This window comes from Hyperoodon ampullatus, assembly GCF_949752795.1.
Source record: "Hyperoodon ampullatus genome assembly, chromosome: 11".
NCBI classification, from domain to species: Eukaryota; Metazoa; Chordata; class Mammalia; order Artiodactyla; family Ziphiidae; genus Hyperoodon; species Hyperoodon ampullatus.
This window is the reverse complement of record NC_136924.1, coordinates 73,330,781-73,350,165: the sequence shown is the minus strand read 5'-3', so window position 1 is coordinate 73,350,165 and position 19,385 is coordinate 73,330,781. Positions and strand designations below refer to the sequence as shown.

Below are 19,385 nucleotides of genomic sequence, written 5' to 3'. Positions count from 1 at the left end.
TCAAAAAAACGCATCCAACTACTCCAACCACTTAAACAACTTAAATGCAGAGCTTTTGGAAAAACCAACAATGTTTTTAGGACGAGGCAATAATCATACCTTTTCACATGAAGGTAAAGGTCTCCCCACAAAAGGACAGGGCTATATGACAGATACCAATTATAAATCACCCTTTGTAATTCTATTTAGTTACATAGCATTGTAGGTCCAAGAATTTACAATGGCTGGGCAGCCCAGGAAACTATCTTTAGCTGGAGCTCCTCTTCTGTGTCAGTATTCTATTTTGAACTAACAATGCTCTCAGATGAGCCGAAAAGATGTATTTAGCTCCCACTATTACAATTTCTGATCCTCTTTACTTTAGCTCTTTTGAAATAACATGAAAGCTTTGGCTTGCTAATTACTTTTATCCAGCCCATAGAAAAATTAGTTTATCTTCCTGATCAAAGCAAATTAGGCAGATCATGGCTGATTAGAATGCAACAGTAAAATCGCCATACTTTCTCTCCCATCCCCTTTCTCTCAGAAATAAGGCCTGTGTCAAATATGTAGGTATTTCCCACGGCCAGGCCGGACTCTGTTTCCAACAGGGACTGCAGCTTGGACAATGGTTCTTACACACACACTAAAGTTCTTTAGTTCAGTCATTGTGTTCGAAAAGAACTAGTCACCCCTTAGCTAGCATTTGATGAAACATCTAGATTTACATATTTCCTTAATTGCATTTTTGAATGTGAGTGAGATTTATCTGACCAGAGTTAAATGCCTTCTTTATTCCCCTACTCAAGGCAAAATTCAACTCCATGCTCTTAAAAAAAGTGAGGTGGGGCTGTGTGTGTAGGGAATCTTACTCAATTCTGATCTGAATGAATTTTAGGGTTTCAATAAAGTGGGATGAGGGAGTTATATTACCAAGGACAGGAAAGACAGACCTTTACCTCTCAAAGTGGAAATGTCCATTTCTAAAGCTTTGGCTTACTCAGCTCTTTCCTATTTTGATTTTAATAATGAATGTGATTCCTTGCTGCCAAATTCCTCCAATCAGTAGCTAAAAGGCTCCCAAATTATTGTCCTTCATAATTTCTCACTAAAATTTCTATGTGACCGCAAAAACTTGAAAGTTAGGTTTTATTTTCATTGTTTATTTACTATAAATTAACAGTAAATCTTGTATTTAGCTCCATTTAAACCTCCCTCTGCAGCTGCCCATTTGAAAATTAAAATGGTTGCCTTCTTTCACTTCAGTGGGCACAATACAAAACATCCATTGAGCTTTCTCTTTATTGCAGCTGCCAATGCCCAGCCGACTTTTAGCAAACCAACCAAGCGGAATCACAATGCAGCTGCAACATTTTATGGTATTTCTGTTGGTTCTCTTTTGAGACTGAAGGTGTTAATTAGGAATCAAAGAACACAACCCTGCCAGCTTTCTTTCACAAACCATACCCTGGTCACTGCAGTTTTCAGAAGAAAATAAATCTAATAAAGGGATAAAACTGTTGTTTGTCACACCAGTAAAGTGTACTTAAGACCCTTTGATCAAAAGCTTTTTATGTAGTCTTGTCAGATGGGCTGGAAATATTGTATTTTTTCCCTTTTCTCTCTCTTCTTCATGCAGACTTCTCTGAATTTTGAATTTAATTTAAGACTGTCTGGAAGAAAAAAGGGTTAGCATGGTCATATGGGGGATTCTTTATATGTGTTAACTGGTCTCAGAGAGTAGAATCATTTTGCTTCTTAGAAAATTATTCATATTCAACAGTCCATGATGTTACAGCTTCACACAACACTGGGCCTCCTATTAGCGTATTTACAATATTCAGACTATAGGTTCTCATGCTTACACTTTACATATGCATCTGCCAATACCATATTTAGTGTAATGATTATTTATTAGGTGAATCTCAGTGTTTTAGAGGATCCATTTTTTACATCACAAAATTGAGTATTTTCATAAGCATATAAACCATATATTTATACATATACACACACATGCAAACATATATAATGTTAATTTATCAAATAGTTTGTCATTTTGTATAGTTTCTTTAATGCACCTTGAGTATCATGCATTCAAATGTAACAGCGTGAAGTCATTACCTTTAATCTTCAGTCAAAGTTAAAAGCTTAAAGTAAGTTTATGAAGTTAGCACTGCTGGGAATTAGTCAAGCCTGCTAGCTTTCTCAGCACGAGGTTTTGCTGCTAGATGCACAAATCATGCCAAAATCCATTAATCCTGCTTGAGAGAGGCAGAAAGAAGGTCTGCTTGTTGATTTAATGTTAATGAAATGAATGGGCTCCTGAGGCTACCTACAGAGGCCCTCTAAACTGTAAAACAAATAAAGTCATTTTAAGTAACGCTCACTGCAGGAGGGTAAACAATGCTCCCAGAATTGCTGCACAAAATGGGTTTGACTGTGGGTGTGTGGAAACCTCCCATTTTCTACAATCCTGCCACACCTGCCCTAGGACAATACCCACACATGTCAAGCTGATGGATTCATAGAACGATAGATTTAGGAGCTATCTCAGAGCATGTGCGCACCTCTCTTACTTTACAGATGTGAAATTGAGGCAGGGAGGCTCTGCATCTTACAGAGGGTCTACGGCTGATATCAGTGGGGTAGCTAGACCTAGTTCAGGGGTTCTCAAAACTTGACTGCACATTGCATTTACCTTGGAGAGTGAAAAATCATTCTGATGCCTAGCTTCTTCCCCCAGAGGTTCTGATTTAGTTGGTTTGGTGTGTGATCTGGGCCTGGAGATGGTTCACATTACTCAAATGGAGCTGAGATGCCGACAAGCTTGAGAACCGTGGATCTAGACTCTAATCTAGACCACTGCTCCTCTGCATGTTTTGGTTTTCTTTGGTTTTGCTGCACCATAATAGCAATGATTTCCCAGCTCTTAGCAGTGTGCCAGTGGCCTTGTAGATAGAGTAGATACATGTATTTCAGGATTTTGAGGTTGCTTCCAAAAGGAGTTTCCATTGTGTAAATGCAGAGATGTGCCCGTGTGTGTGTGTGTGTGTGTGTAGATCTCTGAAGGACTGAACTTTATCCTTTGGGTGAGCCAACCCCACAGCAGAGACAGTAGCCAGGGTCTGTGCCACACTTGACAGCTTGTCCTCTAGCCTCACTCTCACTGCCGTGGCCTCTTCCGTTGCAGAGCACAGGCTCCGGACGTGCAGGCTCAGCGGCCATGGCTCACGGGCCCAGCCGCTCTGTGGCATGTGGGATCCTCCCAGACCGGGGCACGAACCCGTGTCCCCTGCATCGGCAGGCGGACTCCCAACCACTGCGCCACCAGGGAAGTCCCCCTCACTCTTCTTCTGATCCTTCAGTTCACCTCACCTTTGAGTCTCTCTTGACACTTTTGAAATCCCTTCCTTATATGTCACAGTCTCCTCGGGACAGTCACTTTCCTCTTACTCCCCTTCCACCTAAAGAACTTTGCTTTGCCTGAGAGACAGACCCTTCTGACTCTTCATTTGAAGTTGGTCAACTTTTGCTGCCTTCGATCCCCCTTGGTTTAGTGACTATTTGGACTGCTTTCTAAAGCCAGGCTGACAGATCCCATTTCTCCAATCTGTGCTGCTGGATAACACATAATGTCTGTCTGAAAGTTTCTTTAATTCTGGCTTCAGGGCTGCAAAATAGATCAGCTTCCTACTTTAGTAATTCAGTAGGCACTTGAGAATTCCAGAATCATCTTTTCACATTTAGTAAGAGAGAAAAGTGTTCCTATGGGGGAGATTTCCCTTGTCCTTTTCAGACCTGCTCTCTTGATTTTGTTGGTCATAGGTAAAGCAGCTTGCTTCTTCTGCAGAGGGGTGCCGAGAATCTGTAGAGATGGTGACATGGGCTTATCCAGCAGAGTTAAAAGACTGTCCAGTCCAATAACCACCCATGCATCTCCCCTCTCTGCTGGGGGTCCACTGGACCTAATTCCAGAGGCCTCGTGCTTAAATATAAGCCGAGTGGTACTCTGACCTCCTATTTAACTTTGAATCCCGACCCCGCTCCCAGTTTCAAGTCACTGGTATCTATGATTCCCTAGGAAGTAATTTTAGCCTCATTGTCATCACTGAATGCAAACATCCTTCCTGTAATTGCATAGAACCAACTGCTTATTTACTGAAAACAGCTACTGAAATTCCTCATGAAAGTTCAACTCTTTTGAATGTATTTTCAGATAGACATAAGCCTATTTCTTTTTTTTTTTTTTTTTTGTGGTATGTGGGCCTCTCACTGTTGTGGCCTCTCCCGTTGCGGAGCACAGGCTCCGGACGCACAGGCCCAGCGGCCATGGCTCACGGGCCCAGCCGCTCCGCGGCATGTGGGATCTTCCCAGACCGGGGCACGAACCCGTTTCCCCTGCATCGGCAGGCGGACTCTCAACCACTGCGCCACCAGGGAAGCCCAAGCCTATTTCTTAAATCAGTTTTTTTCCTTAGAGTATAATTATTTTTTTCCGTTGTTAATATTAAAAAAAAAACACTTTTTTTTTTGTTTTGTTTTCCGGTACGCGGGCCTCTCACTGTTGTGGCCTCTCCCGTTGCAGAGCACAGGCTCTGGACGCGCAGACTCAGCGGCCATGGCTCACGGGCCCAGCCGCTCCGTGGCATGTGGGATCTTCCCGGACTGGGGCACGAACCTGCGTCCCCTGCATCGTCAGGCGGACTCTCAACCACTGCGCCACGAGGGAAGCCCCTCCTCTCATTTTTAACATTAAAAAATCTTGTTTAATGAAAATTGCATTTACACTTGTAAAATTTTAGGGCAATTAATTTAACTATTTTGGGGGGATAACAACAAGAGGCAACACTGTGTATTTGAAAAAAATGGGTTGAGTGTTATAACAACTGTAACACCATGGCAGACAAAACCACTAACATTTAACATTTCATGCATGCTCCACATATGAGGTACTATGCAAAGTTCTTTACATACGTTGTCTTACCAATCTTCACAACAATCCAGTGAGGTAAATGTCATTATTATTGTCATTTTACTGATGAGAAAACTAAGATGCGGAGTAACCTGCTAAGGTTATTCAAGACATGTGAGCTTTGTCAAAAGATGTTCTCATTTCTGAAGTAGGGGTACTCATAACTATTTTATGAGACTCAAATGAGAAATTAGGGGTAAAACTGTTAAAAAGCACTTTTTGATTTTTTTTTTTTTTCTGTTTTGGGAGTTTACAAACAATGCAGTCTGCCAAGTTCAGAAGGAAGGGCCTCTTGGTCACCACATTATAAGATTATACCGGAGATTCAATCAGCTTATCTCACTCTCTGTTATACATTTGGTGGCACCTTGTATCTTAGGCGTGGATGATGTGCGAGTCTTACGTAGAGTTTAGGGGAACAGGGAGTGTCCCCTAGAGAGGGAAAATGGTGTTGACTGTCCCTTAAGTGTGCCCCGGCCATAAAGGCTTTTGAAGTTGCCCAGGCACAGGCATGCAGGGGCAAAGGGTGTCTGAAGATGTAGGTGTTAAAGTTATTCAGGTAGAGGATTGCCTATAGAGCACAAGATGACTGCTAGTGAAAAGATGGTTTGTCATTCACAGTTACCAAGAGCAGGGGGGCACATCCAGCTATGCAGGACCACATGGTGGGTAGAAGAAGGAGAGGGAAGAAAGCGGGGGCAAGAGCCTTTACTGTGGTTTCCGTGGGAAGGAATGGGCAGGAAAAGCAGACTTAGAATTGGCTAGTTTGAATAATGTCATCAGGCTCGGGATGTAGGTGTTGCCCCGAGTTATCTGGTACCTGGCCCTGGGGTGATTAGGGCAGGAAATATTGACCTAGGGTGTAAGAGTCCTGCAAGAGCCCGATAAAGAAGGAGGTTGGGGGTGTGGGCTTTGGGTTGCTTGGTTTGCACATGAAAGGCGCACTTGCAGGGGAGTCGTTGCTATCTCCAGGGATAGCCCTGGGCGAGGCAGTCCCTCCTGGGTAAGCAAGGCCCCAAGATAGCAAAGCATCATAAAGTAGAGAAAATGAAAACCATGATTGGTACCTAGGAATTTTGTGTTCTAATCCAGTGAGACTCCTTTCTTCTTTGGTCCAAGAAAATCTACAATTCAAGGGGAGTATAGAGTCCAGTAGTGAAAACAGACAAGCAGATCAAGTATGGTGATCACAGGTGGTGAGTGCTGGGACAGTCTGGGCTCAGGATGATGTGGGAGCATCAGACAGGTTTCGAAAATGGTGGGTCACAGAAAGCTTTCTGGAGGAGGTGATGTTTGAACTGAGTATGGAAAGACTCACAGAAGTTGGAAAGATGAAAAAGAAGAAAGGCATTCGCAGAGCCCAACACATGTGAACACCTGGGGAGGCCTGAGACATGGAAGCTGCAGGATGTGGTTTGATATGGCTGGAGAGGAGAGAACGTGGGGGGCTGGGGAGGGGGGATTGGCAACAGGGTTTGCGAGTGAGGGATGAGTCAAGACAAGTTGATTTTGTGGGTTAAACTAAGGAGTTAAACTCTACCGTGAAAGCCACAGGAAACCACTGAAGGACTGAATGTACGGGAGACGTGAGCAGAATTTCATCTTGGACAAACTCGTGGGGTGGCAGGGAGTGTGTGTGTCTTGGGGGGTCTATGCAAACCAAGATAGGAGACTGCCACAGTTATCCAGGCAAAAAGGGAGGAGAGCCAGAATTAATGCAATTTCAGTGGTAGGGGAGAAAGGGAACAGACACAAGAGACAAGAAGACTACCTGAATTTGGTCAAATTAAAGTCCCAAGTGAAATTTAAATTACAGTAAAGACATGTTTAAAGACTATGAACTGAAATTTGGGAAGTTATTTATTCCTCAAACGAAATCTGATTGCTTCTTTCTGCCTTACGGATGTTTTAGGTGATACAGAGACACTTTATCTGTATCTACAGTGGGCCAAAATCTTATCAGACTGAGATTCAGGCACATACCTAGATATGAACATATAATATGCATAAGCAACAGGATACTTGGTAACATCTAGAAAAGTAACTGGGAGTTTTAGAATTCACTTGAGTATCTGGCATTGGAGCGAAAAGGTGGAAAGAAGGAGCATTCAACCGGGGATTTTGGGAGACTTGGGTTCCAATTCCATCCTTGCTAGTTATGTGATTTTTGGGTATGTTGTTTACCTCTTATAAGCATGAATTTCATCATCTGTGAAAATGAAGGTGTTGGATTAGGTCATCTCCAAGCTCTTTTCTATTCTAAAGCCTATGGGTAGACATAGCTTTTAACTCATCAAAAACCTCTGCAACCCATCTAAGTGATTTTAATTCCGCTTATTTGCACAATTAGGGTAATGCTCTAGCAATCATGATTAAATTTCAGTTTTGCACTGTGTAATGTGACCTTAGGTATACAGCTTAGTCATTCTGGTAATTTGTGGATAAAAGATTATCCTTTTAGTTCTTTACAGTAGAGCTTACTCTAAATATAGTTAGCTATTAGTGCGAGCTCTGAATTGGTTTTACTGTAATTAACAAAAATCTACCAAAATTAGCCTTTCTCTTCCCATTATACAATTAACTATGTTCTGACGAGTTTCTACAGCTAAGGCAAAGGGGGCTTCAAATTACTCTGTAATAGTCATTCAGGACCAGACCATATCCACCTAACACTTCTCACGATTACAAGACCCTGGGGCAGTGGACTTTATGCTCAAGCCAACAGCTGTAAGTTGGAAGGTGGATCCTTGCTCTCAGTTAATCATGCTGCTAAAACTTCTGAGATCTTCAAATGAGATAGGCTTACACCCTGGGAGAATCTGGTTTAACTAGGATTTCCTTTTGCTACCCGAGCTTGAAGACTCAATGAAAAAAGATCTTGAACTTCCTCCTGTACTCCGCTGCACTGAGCCCCGGAGAATACCAGCTGCTGGGGGATGGGGGCTTCAGTGAGTTCAGGTCTCCTACCACAGGGATGGTGGATTCCCCAAGTTAAAATCAAAGACCCCCATTTCAGTGCGTTTAAGAGTTGATAACTTTAATCCCCAAGACTCTTCTTTCTAAACTTCCCTTCGTCTTGTAGATTGAAGCCCTGGGGGGTAGAGTGTCTGAGAAAAGGAAAATACATCCTTCCAGTCCTACTCTGATACTCTCTGGAAGAGAGGGATGGAGAAGGATAAGGAGAGACTCAGGAGAAATGTACCAACCGGGGCTGAATGCCTAGCGGAGGTCTCACCGTCTCTCTGTTCTGCCTGTGCTATTTCTTGGGTGGCAGATTTCCACACACCCTTTCCATCTCTCTTGCCATATTTTTCTAGGCTTTACTCTATCGGGCAGACAACAGTACTAATTATAGAGTACATCTATGGCTAAATGCAAGCAGGTCTGCTAAGGGTCCCTTCAGGACAAGAAGTATGAAGAGAAAATAAAGAGGAAGATTTCTTATTTCAGTCTTTACTAGAAGACTCCAATCTCATTCTGTAGATTCATTCAACAAACATTGTGAAATAAATGTTTATTGTGAACATCTTAATATATACACATAATAGATGATTAAGGAATATAGCTCCTTCCATGGAAATTTTTATAATCAAATAATCTTCACCGTATATGTATACAAAAAGTGAAAGGTTATTTTTGTGCTGATAGATTTAAAGACCAATTGATTATGTAACAGAGTTCCTTCAAATAAGTGCCTCACAAGAAAATTTATAACCTAAAAACTTCAAGCGTCATGTGGTATTTTGTGTGTCGAACCAATAAGCTCATTAAAATAACATTGGGTAAACCCAAACACGACACAATGAAAGTTCTAACACAGCCCACATTAACCAACCAACTTTAAAATAATATCTTTGTTACGTGCTAAGGTTAAAAATTCAGCAAATTCTTTATATTTTTTCCACTTGAGATCATGTGTGGTTTTCTACTTTCCCGAGAAGTACACTTTTGTGGCTTTTTTGATCAAAGGAAGGTTATTTCTGCAAAGAGACATCTTTTGTAGAGGTCCCTGTTCTATTTAATCAAGGTTTCAAGAGAAAAAGGAGCACAAGAGTGTTTACTAGTTTTTTAGCGAAACATAAAAATTCTTAGATTCTCTTCTTAGTGTGGACTTTGGAAAGGAAGGCGTGCATATAAGGTTAGTCATCACTGTGTGTGTGTGTGTGTGTGTGTGTGAGAGAGAGAGAGACAGACAGACAGACAGACAGAGACAGAGAGAGGGGCAGAAAAGGAGGTGGAAGGAGGAAATAAAGGAATTTGGCTGCCAAATTGAGTAACAGTTTGAAACACTTGGCTTCCAGTTGTGAAAGATGAGCAACACTGGGGAAAAGGCTGGGCTAACAAGGGACCACTTGAGGAAAGCTTAATCTCAGCTGGCAGGCTGACGAGGAAGGTCAGCTCGGTGCACGCGTTCCCAGCTGGAGTTGGGCTCCCATTGCCAGAACAATTGTCTTCTGCATTTCAGCTTCTGAAGCTAACTGAAGGTGCCTTCACAGCCAGTTCCTCAGTGTCTCCCCTTAAAAGGGTCGGCTCTCCACTGCCATGCCATGTCAATGTTATGTATCTTTTCCACCGAGCAAGTGGCACAAAGGAAACTGTTTCTTATTGGTGTGTTGCTGTGTGTGTGTTAGTGTGTGCATGAGAGATGGCTTTCTTTCCCCTAGACCATCACAGTCTTCGTTAGGAGATGAAATCAAACTCCTTCTGAAGCCAACAAGGGCAAAATGAACATGGAAAAAATGTGCATATGTTAAAAATGAGACACTTGAAAGTTAGGGATTGCTGAATAATTTTTTTACATATATATTCCTTTTCATATTCTTTTCCATTATGGTTTATTACAAGATACTGAATATAATTCCCTGTGCTATACAGTAGGACCTTGTTGTTTATCTATTTTACATATAGTATTGAATAGTTTCTATCTGCTATAATTTTAAATTATTAATGTTCACAGAAAACTACAGTTGAGTGTACTGTTGTAAGAGCTTTTAGAGATTATATCCCAATGTAACCTAAATTTTCTAAACATCAGTTCTTCCTTGAGGAGGTGTTCTTTACATTGAATATGCTTTATAATTAATTGGTCAGCTATTGATATTTCATGTTGACTTTGTAATACAATAAATGATTAACACAGGTTTACAGCAGCAAATGAACTGAAGGACTGAAGAAACTAAATGGATAGTTCAGGAAAAGTTCTTTGTTTGAAGGAAGGGACTTTTCTCTGACTTATCCAGATTTCTTATTTACACAGAAGTCTGTATCACTGGCTTAATTGTTAAACTGTGCAGAGCTTACAGAGTGATCGATAAGTAGATAAAACTTTGAAATGATTCTCCATTCTGAATCAAATAAATGATGTGTCAATTCATCTTATCTCATCAGTTTTAAAGGTAAATACAAACTTAAATAAAATTGGCCTATTAAGAAAGTTCATGTCTCTCTGAGTTGACAAATAGTTCCAAAGAATTCAGCTACTTTATTTGACACATAGATCTGGTCATAGAAAAAAAAAGTTTCATTTTTAACTTGGAAGTTATTAGTCAGCTGATCACTCTTTAAAATACTTGGGCACTACCACAATTTATCTTCGACTTGGAGACAAGAGAAATAGTTTTTGTGGTAGTAAGAAAATGGATATATGAAAAGGTATCTACTAAACTTAAAAGATTGGCCCTAAGCTATATAATATTATTCTCATTTTACTGAAAACTAAAAACTGCATTTCCCAGGATTCCTTGAAGAAATATTTGTGGTATTAGAGCTTCATAAACTGTGTTCCTAAGAAGAAGTATTTCAGCACCAATTACAATTACTATGAGGCATAGCTAAACATTAGAAGGCTGGTTTTCTTGTGTTTCTGGTAAACTGGCCCTGAAGATAATTTCAAAGAGGCCCCCCCAAACATTTTGTGCAATGGAAATAGCCTTGCAATAAGCTAACGGGCCCCCCAAGATAGGGATGATAATAGTACCTGTGTCAAAAGGTTGTTGTGGGATGTGGGATTGAGTAAAGTAGCAGCATAATGCCTGGCACTCAGGAAGAACAGTATAAATGTCAGCTGTTATAATTAGTGTCATTACAATAATAAAGTAATTTAGACATGTAAATTCTGGTGTGTTTGTTAAACAACTCATGGCATCATTTAAGCAAAATACAATTTAATTGTATTTCCAATGGGGCTGAGCCATAATTGTGGGATACCAGTAGCCTTGTGTTGTTCTCTTACTTGCAGACAAGTAGTTCTCATCTGTCTTTCTCTGGGCTCTTTTAGCCACTGGGATTTCAGCAGCTGGTTCAGCCAATTCTATTCAATTCAACATTACAAGTATTTACTGAACATCTCTTAAGTGCCAGGCACTGGTGTGGGCACTTGGGAAATAAAGTAGAAAATTTCCTAGCCTGGCGGAGCTCACAGTCTAGTGAGGAAGATAAACCCTGAAAGAAAGACAGCCCATCATTACCTCCCGGAGAATTATTCCGTCTGATTTTAAGGAAGATGGTTTCATGGACAATGGTTGGTTCTTTTGCATACTTTTAAAGTAAATTCCAGCTTTTCCAATCCCAGATTTAAACACTGAGAATGAGGGTATGAAGAAGTACTCCTGCTTACGAAGCATTTTAAAAGTAGTTAACCCAATGTGTGGTTAATGGATGTTAACTAGACTTATCGTGGCTATCATTTTCGATACAAATATTGTATCTTTATGTGTACACCCGACACTAATATTATACATCAATTACATCTCAATTAAAATTAAAGACTTTTTAATTTAAAAAAGGAAAAAAAAAGTTAACCTACTAATTTGAACACCCTGTTAACCGTCTTTTAGCATTACTACTAGATAACATTATTCCATATTGTGAAATCAAATGATCAACGTTCTTCTACCTACCACTTTCAAATAAGGCATTTCCACTGGGTTCAATCAGTGTAAAAAAAAAAAATTAACTTGAAGAAGTGGGAGAAAATGCCAGAGATTTCAAGAATGAGCCTGCTTCCTACCATGTCACCTATGGAGAACCAAATTAATTTTGAATTATGAAAATTTTTATGAAAAAATTCCACCACACAGCCTATGCAATGTCTCCTTTTCCCATAGCTAAGGAGTTCCATGGGTGAAACTGAGCATGTAGTTGGCGTCTATAATGACTGAATAAAACTGTATATTGAAGCTGACAGATCTGGGAATAAAAGAGTTGTAGTAGGTTGGAACTCATGGGTAGTTTAACAAATGAAATCCTAAGATACATCAAAAATAGCAATAGGACTAAATTATCAGCTTGGTAAGTAATATATCAGTGGTGGCTCTAACGCCAGTCTGATTCATTTTTCTACTACAGAATGAGACTGTATAAAGGAAAACACTGCACCAGGAGTGAGGAGGTTGAATCTCATAGGAAGGAATTTGCCTTCTCATGAAGAATTCAATTTACCAGAAATATCCACTTGTGGGTGTTTGCAAGGAAATGTGCCATTTAACATTATTCTAAATTTATATAAATAACTGAACAAAACCAAAAGAATTACTTCACAAAATTGCTCAGTGTAGCACTCACTACTGTTTTTCATTTCTATATTATGGCATATGATTTGGTTTAATTGGAAACATACTTAAATTTATAGCTAAAATGACTTAAATGTATACATTCAATAGAAGAAATATAAAAAATGCTTTATTAAGGTAAGTAGATATTAGGTATCAGTTGTAAAACTATAAATATTCCGCAACGTCTTTAGTTTTATGATAGTTAATTGTTTACTTGGTTATTATGTCTATGCTTTTGACAGTTACATGTTTTGGAAATTAAAAACAAACAGTTCAGTTAAAAACTTGACTTTGAGAAATTATAGACTAGTTTTGTGTTTCTGAACTTTTTAAAGCACATCCAAGGGGGAATGGTTTCATTATTAAAGTATAGTTTTATTTAATTACAAAGGTTATTTTTTTATTCCAATCTTCTAACTCATTTGTGACTGCCACCTTTCGCTGCAGATCAGAACTCTGCCTTTACTTTGAAGAAAATGTGTAAAGGGAAAAAAGATCGAAGATCTGATTGAGGATCATGCTTACTATATGTAAAAATTCATTATTGTCACAAAAACTCTGCCATGCATATGTTGAACATATTCAGTAAAATATTTAGTCTAAATCTACACCACAAAATTGTTTGAATCAGAGCCACTACTTAAAAAAGAAATCACTCAGACTAACTCAGTCAATTAGTTTCAATAATTGCCCCCATAACAAAAACACTACTAAGAAAACCTGGGCATCCTGAAGAAAAAGAAAGAACTTCATTAAAACGCAGAAAAGTCACTGATATCATTATATTTTTAACGATTTTTGCAAGTAGGTTGTAGAGCAAACTATGACTTTTGCAACTGACCTAAATTTTAAGACTGTTGTAACAATTAAGGCTTTTGTAATCATCTCTAAAGTACAAAATTTTCCTTCATTTAAAATAGTTTTCTTTGCTTGAAGGGAAGTAGAAATATATTAAATAATTTTCAAGGAAGAGTCTGAAAAGTTTCTTTAATTTTGAAACCGTATCTTAAATGCTTAGAACACATGTATGACACCAGGGCATTCTTAATTAGTTATAAACGAGATTTTTGATTGTTTTTTTAATGAAAACTAGTTTTACCAGTTATGTGTAAAATTAAATTTTGTTACAAAGTTACATATGGAAAAGTAACCAAACTACATAAAAAAAAATCTTTCTCTTGGTTCCTTTAGTTTATGTGACATAAATTTGCCTGTGGATGAAATGTTCATGTCTTTAAGCAATAGCAGGGAAAAATTCAGTTTTCATTTAAAAATAAAATGGCTGTTCTAGATCAATAAAGAAAAGTATATTTACTATATTAAGGTATTCATTAGGATTTAGTTTTCTATTTGGATGCCACACTAACTGGATGAAAGATACATCAAAGTAGTATAGGGAGCTTACTTTTAAGACCTTATTAGCAAAAATGTCCACGTTTGATGCATTAAAATAACTTACCTATAATAAGATTAGATGCTAGCACTACTTTCTTTCTGACAGATCACTACTGCTAGGTTGAGATGTACTAAACGTTGGAAATAATTATTGTCTGCTTTTATGTCTTAATCTTGGTGTGTTCCTTGTTTTCTGCTGAGTGAGCTTTATTAGCCCCTGTTGTAAAATCAGAGCCCATAATCACTGGAAGAGAGAAACAGAGAGAGAGAGAGAGAGAGAGAGAGAGAGAGAGAGAAAGATTAAGATTGAAAATTTCCAGTGTTTATACCACGCATGTTCAGTGGTCCAATTACAGATCCACTGGAGAATGCAGTTCAGTAAGAAAAGAGAGTTAATGTTTGGACTGGCTTAAGACTTAGCTTTTCTGGGGAAGAAAGATTCTAAAGCTGTACATAAACAGCTCTAACCTTCTATGAAGAGATTGAAGAAACTTTCTTTACCTACGAGTTGGACTAGCCAGTTATCAGATTGTGGCAAATCTATTTGCCAAACGCGTACAGCTGGAACTTGCCACCATCAATCTGAAGAAAATGAAATGCTTGTTCTTTTCTGGGGAGAGGAGGAAGATTAAGAGATAACATTTTCACTCAAAGAAATGGTGGTAACTTATTACAAACAATAAAAGATAGTAGTCTGGTCTTTCACCCACATCAGTCTTTGCACACTGCAACTTTCTCATCAAAGCTTAATTACCACTGGGCCCCAGTGGAGCGGGGCTGTAACTTCGTGTTCCCATTTAAGAGCAAAAAGAAGTTATCTCTTAAAATAATACAACCAGTAAAACACATGCTTATTTATTTGAATATGAGTAAATAAAGATTTCTCTTTCAGGTTGTGAGTGCACAAGTGAAGGAGAAATGGTCACTTAATTCTAGGTGTAACCAAAAGAGGGCACCATCTACCCTTAATGTCGGCACAGAGTTCCTGAGGTTGTCAAAACAAACCCCCCAACCTCAAACCCTTCAACCCACCAAGGCAGGGCATCCGATGGCCTCTGGCATTTTGTACTCTATAAGGAGACCAATTCTGAAATTGCCCATCATGAAGAACATCAGTTTGGTTATTTACTTCAGGACTGATTTCTACATTTAGCACTCATATTCCCTGAAATGTTAACCATTAGATGCAAGTATCTGACATTTCACTGTGACACTTTTCACAGACACTCTGAGTTTAATATTTTATAGGACAATGAGAACATTTCCCCTTAGGCCAGGATACAGGCTGTCATCAAATAGCATGAGAAAAAGCTGACAATTAACTTCCTAATGGTATCAACTCCAAGGGGTTATCCATAATGATAGATAGGGAACAGTGGCAGTCAGATCTCCCCAGCACATGGAGGATGCAGTTAACTGCATTTGAGGTATGTGGGAAATGATTTGAAGCAGTATCTTACGCCAACTTTTAGTAACAGAAGTCTAACAAATGAGTGAGAGAAAAAAAGTCGTGACATTTATTTTCTGTATCCTTACACAAGTTTTCTAACAAGTGTATTACTTAAATAGGTAAATGTTTGGGGGGATTGCACAACTCCCTTGTATATGGCCAGTTTCTTCAGGGTGATGGGGAAGAATAGTTCTAGGCTCTTAAGTGCAACTGCCAACCACTCTCAGAAATTCACGATACAGGAGAATATGTGATTCTTGAAACACTGAGTTTAGCAGTTAAACTCAGAGACTGGAGATGAATAGTACAGACAATTTCGTAGTACAGATAGTTGTTTAGGAGGAGGAAATGTGAATTCTTAGAGAATGATCACTTAGGGGAGAAGATTTCCATCACTGTAAAAATATCACTACACCATGCAATTAAGTGCCACTGAAGGGAAACCTGGTGGGGAAATAGGTTAATTTTATAAACTTCTCAGATAGGGAAAGCAGCCAAAATAGTTTTATGGTAGGTGAGGAAGGGACTGCCATCTACTAACACTAAAATCTAGCAGGATAATCCCTCCCTTTCAACGCAAAATCAAAGCAAGTAAAAAAGAATGTTTTTTTTTCTTCCTCACTCTGTCTCTAGAAAAAGAATCACTATCTAGTGTAAAGCGTTGTGCAAGCCTCTTCATGTTTCTTCCCTCCAGAAAACAACTAAACAGAGGAAAGACCGAGTTCACAAACATCCCAACTCGCTCCTGCCAAGGTACATCAGAGAAGCCGAAACTGGGATTGCCAGGGTTTGGGGTGGGCTCACCGCAGTGCCTCGAGTTCAAACCTAAACGTGTAACCTTGTGGCCACGAGTGCCCCTTTTCCCGAATGGTCCCGACCCCTGGTCTCTCTGCGCGAAGGAATCGAGCCCCAAATTCTCCACAGGGCGATGGAGAGTTGTCGCCTTGGTTCCCAAGAATCGGGTTCCTCTTGGGTCACCACGTCCACCCGACCACCTGTTACCCTCCGGGCCTGGATTTTCCAGAGACCAGATTATGAAATGAGCCGCTGCCTCGTCTCCGCAGTTGGGGTTTGGAGTCTGTGGTGGGGGGGGGATGACGGGCTGGGAGGATCCCCGAGGGATGACAGAGAGCTTCAGGTCTCCACTTGGGTGTCTGCGCCGCTGTTTACCCGCCCCGCCGCCTTCAGCCCACTTCCCTTTCCTCCCCCGGAGGAGGAGATGGTTAAAGATTACACCGTGGCCCCGGGCACTTCAAAGGGCGGCTCGGGCAGCCAAAGGTAAAGATAACGTTCTGGCAGCTCTTATCGGGTTTGTGGTTGCCACATTATAATCACTTCATTTAAAAAAAAGGGGGGGGGGGTGGGAGAGAAAGAAAAAGAAAGAAAAGAAAAGAAAAGAAAAAGGTTACATCACGCGACTGTGCAAGGGATGCAGAGTAAATTCCTTTGGAGCTGGACGAGTTGGAGTTCTCCTTTGGGGAAATTTTTACAGCCCATCTCTTCGTGGAACGCGACAGGACAAGGAGGGGAGGTTGGGGCAGGGACCAACTGGGCAGCCTGCCCTTGGGTTCCAGGCTCAGGGGCACACATGCCCACACTGCAGGCAAATGCCTCCAGTCGGAGGAATTCGCGCGGCGACCTGCCTAGAGCTGGACCGCAAAGCTGCAGCGCACCAGCGCTTTCCCGGGTTGCACTTGAAGACGCTTCTCTGCGGGCCCAGAAAGTGCGGGCCCAGAAAGTGCGGGCGTGCTACCCCGAGACACGTGCATTTCCCAGGGGCCCAAACACGCCTGGCCAAGACGCCCTTTGCAAACTCGCCCGCCCCCTCCAGAGCAGGCGGGAGCCGAGGAGCCCCCAGCCTGGCCTAGGGCCCGCCTCCTTTCCTCCCTCTGCCCCCTTTCCAGAGCGGAGTGGAGGCGCACTTACAGGTAGGAGGTGAAGACACTGAGGTTGGAGGGCAGCTCCGAAAGCCCCAGGTCGGAGCAGTCCACCCTGAGCAGCATCCTGCCGTCCGGCTCGCACTGACAGTGCGCGGGGCACCCCCGCAGCAGCGCGCCCGGCCTCGGCGAGCCGCCCCCGGCCGCCAGCTGTAGCAGGACGGGCAAGGCCAGGAGCAAGCCGACCGAGGAGGTGTCCATGGTGCCCGGGCAGGGGGCCGCGAGCGAGGCACGGCGGGAGGGCAGCGTCGGGCTTGCGGCGGACGGTGGCGCTCCAGGCGCAGCTCGGCGGGCTTCTGCGGGTCCGCGGGAGCCTACAGCCCGGGGCGCAGCGCTCCTGGCCCCCGGCGGGGGCGCCGAGGAGAACCGCTGCGGGGCCCGGCCGTGCCCCTGCCGCCACGCGGGCCTCGGGAGCGCCCTGGCTGCAGCCGCTGCGGGGGCCGTGCGCGCTGCTGCTGCAGGCGGCCTGCTCGGTGTGGAGCAGCATCTCCGCTCGCACGCTCGTTTTTTAAAGCGCTCCAGCCCGAATCGCGCGCCCAGTGACGTCAGCGCAGCCCGGCTTCCCAGGCACCCCCCGCCTGGCCCCACTTTCCCTCCTCCGACCCCCTCCCTCCTTTCCCGACTCCGCGGCTTGGAGGCGGCTGGCGGCGCGAGGTGCAGGCGAGTTCTCAGCGCTCGAGCTTTGCCTCCGGGGCGCGGATTCCGGCGCTCAGCACCTCAGGAGGGGCAGGGGACCCCCACCCCCACCCCCACTCCCTCCCGCGTCCTGGCGACCCAGATAAGAGAGCCCAAAGGGACCTGCTTCAGACGGACTCAGACAGACGCGCAGGGGCCGAGGGATGCGGCACGCTTCCTCTAAGAACACTTCAAATAATGCATGGACTATATGGAGTGCTTTAAAAAAAAAAAAAAAAGATTACAATTCAATCCAGAAAAACAGTTACACTAACAGGGTAAGGAGGCAGGCGTCCCCAGGCGAAGGATGGGTGGCCTTTTTGATCCTTACCTCAAGCCGCCCTGTCTGGCTCGCTTTTGACCTAAAATCGAAACGCTGGGCTAATCGCTAAGTAAATACAGCTCGTGAGCAAGCACTCCAATTCTGTCTAATCCACGGGGTAAGAAGTCGAAGTGACTGTTTTTTTTAAGTGATTTAGGATCCTCTGGAAGTCAGTCACCTTTAGTAAAGCAATGCGGGACAGACAGATAGATGGGTGTTTTCTTTTGTTCGGCGGCCTTTTCATCCTAAGTGTCCCAGGGTTTTCTAAGTAAGTACAGTCCCACCCAGGTGTGAGAACCATTGCCAGTGCAAAATGCGTGTTCTCACACTCTGCAAAAGTGTCCTGCAGGGAACCCGCAGGGGAAAGGAGGAGAAGGACTCAGGGCTTTCTTGGAGAAAAGGCCTCGGTGAGGAGCAAGTCGACGTCTGCAGACCTGAGTGAGTGGCTGAAAGAAGTTAAGGCCCAAGCCTGCCACTTCAACTCACAAAAATGTACAGTTTTCACTCCAGGCACAACGTCTCCTTGCTTCATGAAGGTGGAGAACCCTTATGGCTTTTAAGGCCTCTCTTAATCTTCTTCCATCCTGCTGAGTTTCCCATATAAATTTCTGAATTTTACAGTTGGGAAGATTTTTTTCTTTGCGTGTATTTACTCTCCTTCATTTAAGAAGTGATCCCCAAAGCTGGCTAACCACCTGTGGAACTTTAAAAAATATATAGATTCCTGGACCTAAATCAGTGTTCTGAACATGCTCCTTTCTATGGTGAATCCCATCATTAGCAAGCTTGTGATTCTTTGGACTGGATGGAAGGAGAAAGTGGCTAAGCTTTCTATACTCCATTCTCTTCATTTTGCAGATAAAGATCCTGCAGCCCAGAGATTCTGGAAAATTTGACAGTGGCTGCTGAAAACTGTGAGTTAACCCTGATTTCTGGATATCAGTGCAGTGCCTAATTCTGTCCTGGTGCTTCACCTGCCCCTTTGCACATCGCATCCACTACCATCCCTTTGCTTATTCTCATGTTATTCTTGCTTCTCCCAGCCATTCCTTCCACATTTATAGAATGCCTACTGATTACCTATTTTCCTTCCCTTTTTTAA

General features: G+C 42.2%; 1 protein-coding gene across 3 annotated transcripts in view; it reads right to left on the bottom strand.

The window, feature by feature from the left end:
* The window catches only part of LGR5 (leucine rich repeat containing G protein-coupled receptor 5), a gene marked incomplete at both ends in the record, with an annotated part of 121,338 nt that extends 103,851 nt beyond the window's left edge, over window positions 1–17,487 (bottom strand). For all 3 annotated transcript variants that reach the window (XM_079716020.1, XM_079716021.1, XM_079716022.1), the window contains one exon: window positions 17,276–17,487. In XM_079716020.1, coding sequence (XP_079572146.1) covers window positions 17,276–17,487 — 212 coding nt within the window. The remainder of the gene's footprint in view (window positions 1–17,275) is intronic.
* Between the last annotated feature and the right edge of the window lie 1,898 nt (window positions 17,488–19,385).